Source organism: Eleutherodactylus coqui, chromosome 1 (genome assembly GCF_035609145.1).
Source record: "Eleutherodactylus coqui strain aEleCoq1 chromosome 1, aEleCoq1.hap1, whole genome shotgun sequence".
In the NCBI taxonomy this organism is placed as follows: Eukaryota; Metazoa; Chordata; class Amphibia; order Anura; family Eleutherodactylidae; genus Eleutherodactylus; species Eleutherodactylus coqui.
The window spans coordinates 515158716-515170723 of record NC_089837.1 but is presented as its reverse complement, the minus strand read 5'-3'; the positions used below and the strand labels follow the sequence as shown (position 1 = coordinate 515170723).

Sequence of the window (12008 nt, the reverse complement as noted above, 5' to 3'; positions counted from 1 at the left end):
ATCCCCTGAGGAACAAGACCCTACCCTCGCCATCTGCATATTGTGCCTCACATTTAAAGACCAGCGATTTGTGGAATAGAATGGATACCCCTTTTGAAGCCGAAGTAGGGTGTGTGTTGTGGAAGGCTTGAGGAAAGTGTTTGCCTGGTAAGGCCAGACACCTATCACCTTTAAAATGTGTCTCTTGTAAAAATAGTATTTTCGTGCCATACCTTCTCAGCAGGAGGGAGAGGTTGTGCCTCTTAAGTGGGGAGTTCAAACCTCGTATGTTGAATGTAGTGATCCGAATGTCTGCCATTGGAGTTTTCTGGCGTCAGAAAGGAGAGTTCTTTCCTCTCAACTGAGGCGACTAAATATAAAGGTTTACAAACAGTTAGACAGATTTATTCTATGCCTTTAAGAGCACCTTGTATGGGGTCACACCAGAGAGTCTGTAGAAATAGACATCCGGAGGTGTTGGGAAGGCTCAGGGAGACTGGAAGAGGTGGGGAGAGACACACAAGGGTAAAAGAGTTATTAGGTAGGGAGCAAAGTTAGGCAAAAGCCTGTTCTAGTCCTCAGGTATCCACTAATCTGGCTATCCGATAGTTGGGATAATCCCACTCGGTGGGTCACTCTGAGTAAAGAACAGGGAGGAGGTGTAACAATAATATCAATATCAATATCAACAGGATATTAGTTAGAAATAAAACGTATCAAAGTATCAAAGTGGGCCTGATTAGTGCAGGCGCCAACGAAACCGACTAAGTAATGTGAGGATCAAAGTCCTTCAAAATTGTAAAAGGAATGTGAGTAGCGATGATGCTACAACAACAGTAATCAGCGGATTCTCAGGGAGAAGTCTGGATTTCCCAAGCCACGCTTGGCTTTAGCTTCATGTTCCGCTTCTATTTAGGTCTTCTTTGCTCTTCTTCTTTTTGCTTTTAGGAGATTTGTCGGGTCCCACGAGTTGCCAGGTATCTGATGTCAGTAGCTGCGAGAACGAGGGTGGCTCTGGGAGTGGCATCCAATTTCGTATTTCTATTGGATCAAGTCCCAGGTGATGCCAACAGTTCTTTAGGTCCTCTGGCGTGCGGATGTTGTGCCTTCTTTCTTTATAGGTAAACCCTATGCCAAAAGGAAAGAGCCATGCGTATCGTATTTCTTTTGAACGAAGGGCGTCTGTTAGTGGGCGGAGTAGGCGACGTTTTGAAAGGGTAGAGGGAGCGAGATCCTGGAAAATTTTTATTGTTATATTGCCATACTGCAGGTTCTGGAAATTTCTCGCAGCGTTAAGAACCGCCGCTGCATCTTGAAAGGAGAGAAATTTGCAAATAATGTCTCTCGGTGGTTCAGAGTGTGCTGGAGGTGGACGAAGGGCTCTATGAATACGCTCAATTATCATTGCGTCGGCTTTCTCTGCGCCTAGGAGTGAGGTAAAGAGCTCTTTCGCACTTTTAGGAAGGACCTCTGACGCCCAGGACTCAGGTAAGTTCTTTATCCTGATGTTATTGCGCCTATTTCTGTTTTTGAGGTCCTCTTGTGAGAGAAGCATTTTGTTTAAATAGGCATGATGTTCGTTCAGCGTCTGGGCCATCTCCAGGGAGTGTGAGGTGATAGAGGAGGTAGCGGTCTCTAAGTCCTCCACTCTCTTTCCTGTGCTTTTAACTTCCTCTTTTATCTCCATTAGTTCTGCAAGAACTGGGCGCATAGTTTTGGTTAGTAGATCCTTCATGAATCCTTTTGAGATTCTATCACTCTCCTCCCCTTCTGAGTTAGAGTCATCTTCTCGCTCCTCTGTAGCTATAGTAGCCGAGTCTTGGCTCGGTGTCCCCCTGCTGGCCGTGTGGGGGGAGCGAGATTCCCTCTCTTTTAAGTACCTTTGCATGTCTGCTTGGTTCCTGGCCGGTCGCGGGGTGCCGAGGTGTTCTCTGCCCTTTTCCTTCGTTGTTTTCACCATCCTCCGCATCTATTTGCTGTTACTGTCGGTCTGGTTAGGCGCCACTGCACGGAGGTTCAGTTCTCGGCCACCATGTCTCTCAGCGGTCAAGCCTGACCTTTAGAAAATGAAGTTTTGTAGTTGGAGTGAACTTTGATCACGAGTTCTTCAACAAAGAAAAATTATGTTTGCAGCAGATCTGAGAGATTCAGTTCCATAAAAATATTTTTTTTTTTTTGAGCAATGCTCTTAAGAGGTTTCTTGTGTTAATGGGCGTCAGGTAATATCCTGTGGGGGGCGAAACTGTATGTCGTATCAGGTGGTTTAGACAGGTTTGTTGCTGGTCAACAGGCAGCTATTGCCTTCAGGGAAAAGAAAAAATTGTGTTTTTTATGGAGCTGGGCGAGCCAGCTCCGGAAAAATTAGGGCTATGCCCTTGTATACAGCTCCTCCGATTTCGTCAGGAGACCACTCCAAACGTTCCCTGCACTGCCGTCTGGGTTGTTCTAGCTGGTGTGGAGTGAAACTGCCCGTTTAGGGGTAATAATAGAGGCTGTAAAGCTTCTATGGCTCGGGAGCCCAGTTTCAGTGCGCCTTCACACTATGCACGCCCCCTAGTATAGCGTTGTTTGACAGGTGTTTTGCGGGGTGAGACACTTTCCCAGCTTTGTAAACTTTAATTGCAAGGGGGGAGAGAGAGTCTAAATCTTTCTTTGCCTGGCAGCTAGGATTGGCTTTATAATATAGTTCAGAATGCTTTGAAGCAGTAATGAATAGGATGTCAGGTCCTGCTTTTATTGATTTTGGCCACTAGATGGTGCTGTGGTACTCTTTGATGAGAAGGCAGGGGATTTACTTAATGGAGCCTGCTGATAACTGAGAGTCCCGGGAAGCAAGTCTCCGTGCCCCTGCTGGACTCCGAATATGGTGAGTAACGCTGTGGGGTGTGTGATTTACTTTAGATTCCCCCTTGCTGCCGGTATGAGTGGGCTGGGGTTACAGATTTCTCCCTGCTTGGGTTTGCTCCCCTGCTCCGTTAGCAGTTTGTACTCAGGATGATTTATTGGACAGCTTGTTATCTCCTGGGGGGCAAGATGGCCGCCGCTTCACAGAGCTGGGAGCTGATCTCCGGGTGCAACTGTCTGTGGGGCTTTGTTAGCTGCTGCTTCTGAGGAGCAGAGTGGGGGGTGAGAGCGCTGCCCGAGGGTCCCGATGAGCAGGGGATCGCCCGCAGTAAGTGGGTTATGGGCCGACAGTGCTGGTGGTGGTATGCTTAGCGGGAGGGCGGCTGCCGGTGGTAATAGAGGTTCCCCTCTGCGGGGGTTACCTTAAGCTGTTCTCTCCTGCCTGAAACTCCGCTGCTGGTCTCCGCTGGGTGCCTCCAGGCACGGGTCTCCCGGTACAGGGTGTAGGCAGGCGCGTGCTGCTGTGCAGGGCCGTGGCTCTCCGGCTCTTTCCCGGCGATGAGGGACTCCGGGTAAGCTCTCACCGGGTCAGGTACAGGTTCTGGAGGGTCCCTGGGTGTTTTGTTCCTGTTTGGGTCCAGAAAACACTTAAAGTGTGGGTTCTGTGGAGGAGCAGGGCAACGTGCGACTTCTCTCCTCGCTTGCTAGGCCACGCCCCCAGTCATATAATTTTTGTAAACAATTTTTAGACGTTTCAATGCTCATTAAAGCATTGAAACTTGCACCTGAACCAATCTTTATTTTAACTGGTCTGCCTCCAGGCCTAGTTACCAATTAAGCCACATTAACCAAAGCGATTAATGGGTTTCACCTGCCCTCTTGGTTGGGCATGGCCAATTTTTCTCAGGTACATTAGTACTGTTGGTACACCAATTTTTTGGGGCCCTCGCCTACAGTGTAATCCAATTAATTTTTTCCCCACCTGCATTAAAGCTGACGTTACATCAGCTGTGATGGGCAATGCAATGGGATATATTTATGTACCGCCGGTGGCTTCCTGGGACCCACCCATGCTGTCGGTCCACATGGAGTTGTAACTACATGTGTCCACTTCTAAAGAACCCCAGTCTGACTGGGGCATGCAGTGTGGGCCGAAGCCCACCTGCATTAAACATGACATTACCTCAGCTGTGATGAGCAATGCAATGGGATATATTTATGTATCGCCGGTGGCTTCCTGGCACCCACCCATGCTGTCGGTCCACAGGGACTTCACAATATTGAGTTGTACCTGCCTGTGTCTATGAATTAAAAACCCCGGTCAGGTTGGAGCATGCAGTGTGGGCCGAAGCCCACCTGCATTTAATCTGACGTTAGCTCTGCTGTCCAGGGCACTGCAATGGGATACATTTATGTACAGCCGGTGGGTTCCAGGGAGCCACCCATGCTGTGGGTGCACACAGAATTCCCATTGTGGAGTTGTACCTGCCTGTGACTATTTATAAAAAAACGCGGTCTGACTGGGGCATGCAGACACCTTGACAGAATGAATAGTGTGTGGCACATAGGTTCCCCATTGCTATGCCCACGTGTATAGCTCCTGATGGAGGTGGCACAGGATTGGATTTCTCATTGCTTCTGTACAGCATTGTGGACTATCGCCCCGCCCCTTTTAAAGAGGGTTGCTGCCTAGCCGTGCCAACCCTCTGCAGTGTGTGCCTGCGGTTCCTCCTCATGGCAGACGCACTTATAAATAGACATGAGGGTGGTGTGGCATGAGGGCAGCTGAAGGCTGCGCAGGGACACTTTGGTGTGTGCTGTGGACACTGGGTTGTGCGGGGGGAGCATGTAACCTAGGAGAAGTGGCAGCGGAGTGTCATGCAGGCAGTGATTGTGCTTTGTTGGAGGTAGTGTGGTGCTTAGCTAAGGTATGCATTGCTAATGAGGGTTATTCAGAAGTAAAAGTTGTTGGGAGGGGGGGGGGGGGCACTCTTGCCGCTATTGTGGCTTAATAGCGGGACCTGGGAACTTGAGATGCTGCCCAACATGTAGCCCCTCGCCTGCCCTATCCGTTGCTGTGTCGCTCCCATCACTTTCTTGAATTGCCCAGATTTTCACAAATGGAAACCTTAGCGAGCATCGGCGATATACAAAAATGCTTGGGTCGCCCATTGACTTCAATGGGGTTCGTTATTCGAAACGAACCCTCGAGCATCGCGAAATTTTCGTCCTGAGTAACGAGCACCCGAGCATTTTGGTGCTCGCTCATCTATAATCATAAGCCTAATTAACCTTTTTAAATCAGGGCGTGATTCCCCCACCCTTGTGAAAGAGCTCTGCCTGTGCAAATATCTTGATATTTGAACTGAGCTAATCCTACAGAAATCGCCAACTAGTTCATTTTCCTGTTTTAGATGCATGTGTAATTTTTTGCTATACTGAGTATTCCAAAGATCACATTGTGTGTCTAAATGAATAACAAATTAAATGTCTGTAAAATGTATTTAAAAAATGCTTGGTTTTTCAAGTACATTTTTTAATTTTGTAGAAGTGAAGAACGATAAAAAGCCCCATCCAGTATCACATAAATCATCATAGCCCTTATAATCACCTCCATACTGTCACTGAACAAATCCCATTATACCAAGACCAACATCACCAATAATACTATATAGGCCCATATAATACGGCCACACCATAGTGATTAATACCAACATACTGTCACTGAAAATAAGACCACTGCTACAAAGCTCAGTTATCAGTAATAATACTGAGGGTCACATAATACCCCCAGACTGTGACCACGTAATGTCAGCATAGTGTTACTGAAAAAATGCTGTACAATGACCAATAATATACCCTCTTCAGTGACCATATAGTGGTATATATTAGATCTACACAGGTGTTTTTCAGACTGTATAAATTACTACAATACTGTTTTATCCAGTGATCACAGGCAATATCCCCTCTAACTGTAGTTGTTCTCTCTCCCTTTTAAGTCATCTGGTCCAGACAGTCATGACGACTTCTCCTGGACGCAGCTTGTCTCTAAAAATTTTGCGCAAATTTTTTACTCAATTTTCCAGTGATATACCTTTGTTTCCCAACTTCCATTTAATAATTTTATCCATAGTGCCCCAGGCAGTAGTAATACACTTCAGGTGACCAACACAGTAAAAGGATCCCATTTTTTGTGTTCTTTACATAGTATTTGCCACTTTGAGTCCCACACACAATAATAGAGCCTCTGTTCCCACTCAGCAGCAATTGCTCTCATAGGCTCAAATCCCCATTTCATAATGGTGCACTTTAGATATAGTAAAAAAATAGTTATACTCACCTGTGTCGTATCTGCCAGCCTCCGCATCATATCTGCACAGCTAACATGGTCGGTATATGCAGAATTTACTGGTGAGAAGTACAGGCACGGACTGCATAGGTAGACTGGGAAGAGTAGCATAGGTGAGTTTAAGTTTTGGGGCTGAAGGGTATTTCTATGGGGCTCCTTCCTAGAGACTTCAGTGACATATAGGAGATTTGAAAATCTGGAAGGTCTACTCTTTTCTGGGGACTAATGGACATTATGGAAGAGTTGAGAAACATGTAATAATCTTCAGTAGGTCATGTGTCATAAATGTGAATTATTCTGAACAAATTCACTAAACATTTATTTTTTCTGTTTTATATTTAGAATGAATCAAATCGATGTTTTTACAGTCACCAATGTCACAGCGGGTGTTGCTTCCCTATGGGCACTGTGAAAGATGCGACGTGTGTACATAAATATCCTGCATCTCGGAAATGTTATGGACCGGTGAGTACCTGTAGCCAGCTGCTGTCTTGGTTTCTCATCCATGTAGACAGTATAAGGTGTTGTTTACATGGGTTTTAAATAGTCAGATCCATGTTGGTTTTTCCAACATGGATCTGTCAGTTTATATCTTTTCATTCCACTATCTGACGTCTTCAAATATTCAGATTGAAGGCTGTACAGCTCCGATGTCGAAAGACATCAATCAGGGTATTCTTACTGTATATTAATGACCGCTTTGTTGTCGGGGGCCTCTGTAGCATGTCCAATACCGCAGTACAGGCTCTAGCCAGCAAATGGCGCCATTGCATAATGGTGGAAAGAGAAAAACCCCTAGGAAACCCTGAATCCAAAATTGGATTGCAAAAGTTTAATCCACGATAGAATATTGCGGCTACGGTTTGGCAGATGCACACTTGGATTTGGCACCTGTCAGTGGGGTATACCCTTGTGCCCATCGGATGTGGCTTCCGTGTGATTGTCAGGGAAATTCTGCGTACAGCACCAATCAGGCCCACCCCAATGCCCCACTGCCGGCGGTAAAGAAGAGACACCACACACGGAGGTCTGGTATAGTTCCTCACACGGGGACATAGCTGCGCACTTTATTACAGATTACATGGGGTCTTATACCCTTTGGTCACGTCACTAGGAATGGGTAATGGTCTCATTGGCTCAAATTCACCGCATAACCATATATGTGAAGTCCGCATTTCCGCCTGAGGCAGTGATAGTTATATACGTAGTTAAACAGTCGTTATCTAGATACGGCAGTTCTGGGAAAGCAGCCAAGCACGCGGCCTTCGTATCCGGTTCTATATCATCTCTAAATTTCTGGACACATCTTTCTCAGCCTTGCAAACCTTTGGAATATCTGATGTAAGGCGACATATTAAGTTTTTCTCATTTTAGCATTGAATAGAACTTGCATACACAGAAATGGATAGGGCAGGCGAGGAGTAACATGCAGGGCTGCATTTCGGGCTCCGAGGTCTCACTATTAAGCCACAATAGTGGCAAGAGTGAGACGCCCCCGCACTGTCAGCATAAAGCTCGTTCTCCTCTGCCACAGCTGTAACAGCTGTGGCAGAGAAGAACGATGTTAGCCCATTGAATTCAATGGAGCCGGCAATACAGCCGGCTCCATTGAAAGCAATGGGCTGCCGGCAAGCACCTCAGCCAATCACATTCAGCTCTTTCAGCAGGCGGGGATTTTAAATCCCCGGCTGGTGATAGATCAGCAGTTCAGCACCACAGTGCAGGGGACAGCAGGAGAAGACGCGGCTGTGCCCCAGCATCTGAAGGGAGGTGAGTATCTATTTTTTTTGTTTTTTGAATCACTTTTAATTCATTTCCAGGGAATGGCTTATATGTAAAGCCCTTCCCTGAAAAAGAATTCAGGTGTGCCAGCAGACCATTGTCTTCAATGGAGTCGCCGGCAGCAGCAGCGGCTCCATTGAAGAGAATGCCTTCATTTTTATTCTTTTTTACACTAAAATCTTTCTTTTTCAGGGAAGGGCTTATATGTAAAGTCCTTCCCTGAAAAGGAATGCAGGGAGCCAGCAGGCCATTGTTTTCAATGGAGCCGCCGGCAGCAGCCGCGGCTCCATTGAAAACAATGCGTGCATTCCCTATGGTGCACGCATGTCCTATCTTTGCAGGCACGCACCTGCAAAGTACGGACATGTGCACACACCATAGGGAATGCAGTGTTGTAAACACACTCGTCTGAACGCACCCTTAAGGATGATTTTCAGGTAAGGGCTCATATTTTTAAGCCCTTCCCGAAAATACATCCCGCGCTCGCCGGCAGCCCATTGCTTTCAATGGAGCCGGCTGTACTGCCGGCTCCATTGAATTCAATGGGCTAACATCATCCTTCTTTGCCATAGCTGTTACATTTTTTATTTTTACGCATCTTAGGATGATTTTCAGGTAAGGGCTTATATTTTTAAGCCCTTCCCGAAAATTCATCCCGCGCTCGCCGGCAGCCCATTGCTTTCAATGGAGCCGGCTGTATTGCCGTCTCCATTGAATTCAATGGTCAGTGCTCGTTTAATCGAGACGAGTACCGCGTGGTGCTCGTCTCGAATAACGAGCATCTCGAGCACCCTAATACTCGAACGAGCATCAAGCTCGGACGAGTATGCTCGCTCATCTCTAATACAGGTATAAAACCATAAAAAACATATGGCAATATATATATACCCTCACAATTTCATAGAATGCTGAAATTGTATAAATTTGGGTGCAGAATGTGTGTCCAACTACAAAGCAAAATACTCCATGAGAACAAAATCTTAGAGCCCTCTGTCTATCTCAAGACATTTCTGACTATTTGCATATAACTAGAGATGAGCGAGCACCAAATTGCTGGGGTGCTCGTTGCTCAAGTCGAACATTTCGTAATGCTCGAGAGCTCGTTTCGAGTAACGAACCCCATTAAAGTCAATGGGAGACTCTAGCATTTTTCAAGGTGACCGATAATCCGCATAGGGGAGGTTGTGCGAATCACCTGGAAACATCAGAAAGTGATGGAAACACCACAGAAACAGATAAGGAACGGCAGGGGCAGCATGCATGGGTGCACTATTAAGCCAAATTGTAAGCAAGTGCGTGGTGGTCACCCCCCTAACAATTTACTTGGGACAGAGCATAATCAGCAAGGCACATGCACTGGCACATCTTAGCTAAGCACCACACTAGGTGCAACGAAGGCCAATCACCGCCTGCGTCTTCTCCTGTGTCTAAGTCTGTGAAAGTTCCAAATTTTGGGCATTGGTCACAACAAACTCCTCACGTGGCTGTGGAACCATTTTTTCAGACTCAGGGCGGGGAGCCGAGAAGAGTTCTTGGATGTATGCCTGTTCATCATAATCTCTCCTTTTCCTGGAGTGACCAGGCTGGGAGGAAGGAGGAGCAGCCTGAGGATTCAGAGGTGCAGTGTCTTAACTGGCATGAGTGGACTGCGTGGAAGGTTGGATAAAGTACTGCAGGCATTATCCACTATCCACGTCAGCACCTGATTGCACTGCTGTGCTTTTAATAATGGTTTGCCACGCGGACCTGCATAATATGAGATGAAGCTGGGGAGGAGAGATATGCGGCACTCTAGTAATCCCTCAGCAGCAGGCACTATTTCACCCCACCCAGGACCTCGGCCTCTGCCCACACCCTCATTTGGATGCCCGCGTCCATGTCCTCGACCTCGACCCTTACCCATAGTCTTCATCATGTAGGATAAAGTATAGAGCAGGGCCAGAAAAAATGAAACCACTGCATACCGCTGATACCTCGAGCAAATTCACCGCCCACAGAGACTGATAGATTTGAGAGGCTCTGAGCAGATTTGAGAGGCTCTGAGCAGGGTCAGAAAAAATGTAACCAGTTAGGGATGAGCGAGCGTACTCGGAAAAGCACTACTCGCTCGAGTAATTTGCTTTATCCGAGTATCGCTGTGCTCGTCCCTGAAGATTCGGGTGCCGCTGCGGCTGACAGGTGAGTCGCGGCGGGGAGCAGGGGAGAGCGGGCGGGAGAGAGGGAGAGAAAGATCTCCCCTCCGTTCCTCCCCGCTCTCCCCTGCAGCTCCCCGCTCCGTGCCGGCACCCGAATCTTCAGGGACGAGCACAGCGATACTCGGATGAAGCAAATTACTCGAGCGAGTAGTGCTTTTCCGAGTACGCTCGCTCATCCCTATAACCAGTGTATAACGCTGATACCTTGGGCAAATTCAGCACCCACAGAGACTGGTGGATTTGAGAGGCTCTGAGCAGGACCAGTAAAAATTTAACCAGTGTATAAGGCTGATACCTAGGGCTAATTCACCGCCTGGTAGATACAGTACAGAGACTGGTAGATACAGTATGCTCCAACACAGCACCAACACACGGGTATATAGCGTACACTTTGAGCCCACAAAAAAATAAAAGAAATGATAGGAGTTTTGTAAATTTCTATGTACTCTGTGTACACACCTAGCAGTACACAGCATAAAACCTCTAACAGTCGGCAGAATACAGCCAGAATGCTTGAAAAAAAATTGGGTGTACTATTGGTCCCAGCCAGCCAAAATGCTGATGCAAACAATGAGAGGAGTAGTCCTAGAAAGCACTGTTGGGTTCTTGTAGTCAGGATCCCTGCCTAACCGCAATCTAATCCCTACCCTAATGCTTTCCCAATCACAGCAGCTCTATCCCTAAACTCTGACAGCATGCGTCTGAGGCGAGCCACGGACGGCAAACGTTTAAGTACTTGGCGGTCACCTGATCGGTCCAGCCACTCACTGCTGTAGACGTGCAGAGGGTTGACAGGTCACAGCAGGAAGTGGTAAAGCCTTCCCTGGCTGTATAGTTGCTAAAAAATGGGGCTAAACATGAGGGGAGGGGAAATGAAATTTACTCGAGCACCGTGTGGTGCTGGACTCGAGTAGTGAGCATCTCGAGTAGTCTAATACTCGATCGAGCATCAAGCTGGGACGAGTGTGCTCACTCATCTCTACATATAACCTTACATGGATCTGAAATACTAGCCGACCGCTGGCACACGTAGCAGTAGTGTTCCCTGTCCTTCTCTGCATATCACATTTTTTTATGCAGTTTTTGGGCACATCGGCTTATACAGCTGGAACACAAGGTTTCAATATTTTTTACCTGTGATACCCCACGGTTAATTATTATATTGTTGTAATTAGAGGTAAAAATTGCATACGATTGGAGGCAAAACATCACACAGAACATTCTTGGTACACGGACCCCCAGCCTTATGCTGCATCTTCCATCACTGCTTTTTAATTTTTCCAAATAATTCACTAAAAAGGGATCAAATCCAAACATTAAATTACTGAAAAAGGACAAGCTTACTGATACAGAGATGCATAAGCAGGGACACACCAGCTCCCTGCATCATGCAGAAAGACACAATGCTATATGGGGGAGGGGCACAGGTACATAATACTGATGTACAACGGCTCTTACACCTACCATACACTGGGGGCTGCTAATATTATACCTGCACATAGATAAGGCTTGTATAGGGGCCAGTCACACAGTTACATTTAGTGCACCATGCAGGCTTACAGCTATTAGTGACACCCATACTATTACATCAAGAGGGCTGTCCTGCATATTCTAAATGTACCACAAAAAATACTGACACCCCAGGGCTCCCAGCATTTAAGGCTGCTTCCTGCATGGTGCACTACACATACCTGTGAAAATGGCCCCCTATATAAGCCCTAACTACAGTATGTGCAGGTATAATACTAAGCAGCCCCCCAGTGTACGGTAGGTGTGAGAGTGGTTCTATATCAGTATTTTCCCATTCTGTGCCTCTCTGCATACTGAGGGGGGCTGGTATGTGCTTGCCTTGCATTTCT

At 46.9% G+C, this 12008-nt stretch overlaps 2 protein-coding genes across 5 annotated transcripts in view; both read left to right on the top strand.

Moving 5' to 3' along the window:
- Positions 1-12008, top strand: part of LOC136588589 (keratin-associated protein 10-4-like) — an 820730-nt gene that overhangs the window by 485364 nt on the left and 323358 nt on the right. The window lies entirely within an intron of this gene.
- Positions 1-12008, top strand: part of LOC136614557 (uncharacterized) — an 88675-nt gene that overhangs the window by 53306 nt on the left and 23361 nt on the right. For all 4 annotated transcript variants that reach the window (XM_066594121.1, XM_066594122.1, XM_066594120.1 and 1 more), the window contains exon 3: positions 6515-6637. In XM_066594121.1, the coding sequence (XP_066450218.1) occupies positions 6515-6637 (123 nt within the window). The remainder of the gene's footprint in view (positions 1-6514; positions 6638-12008) is intronic.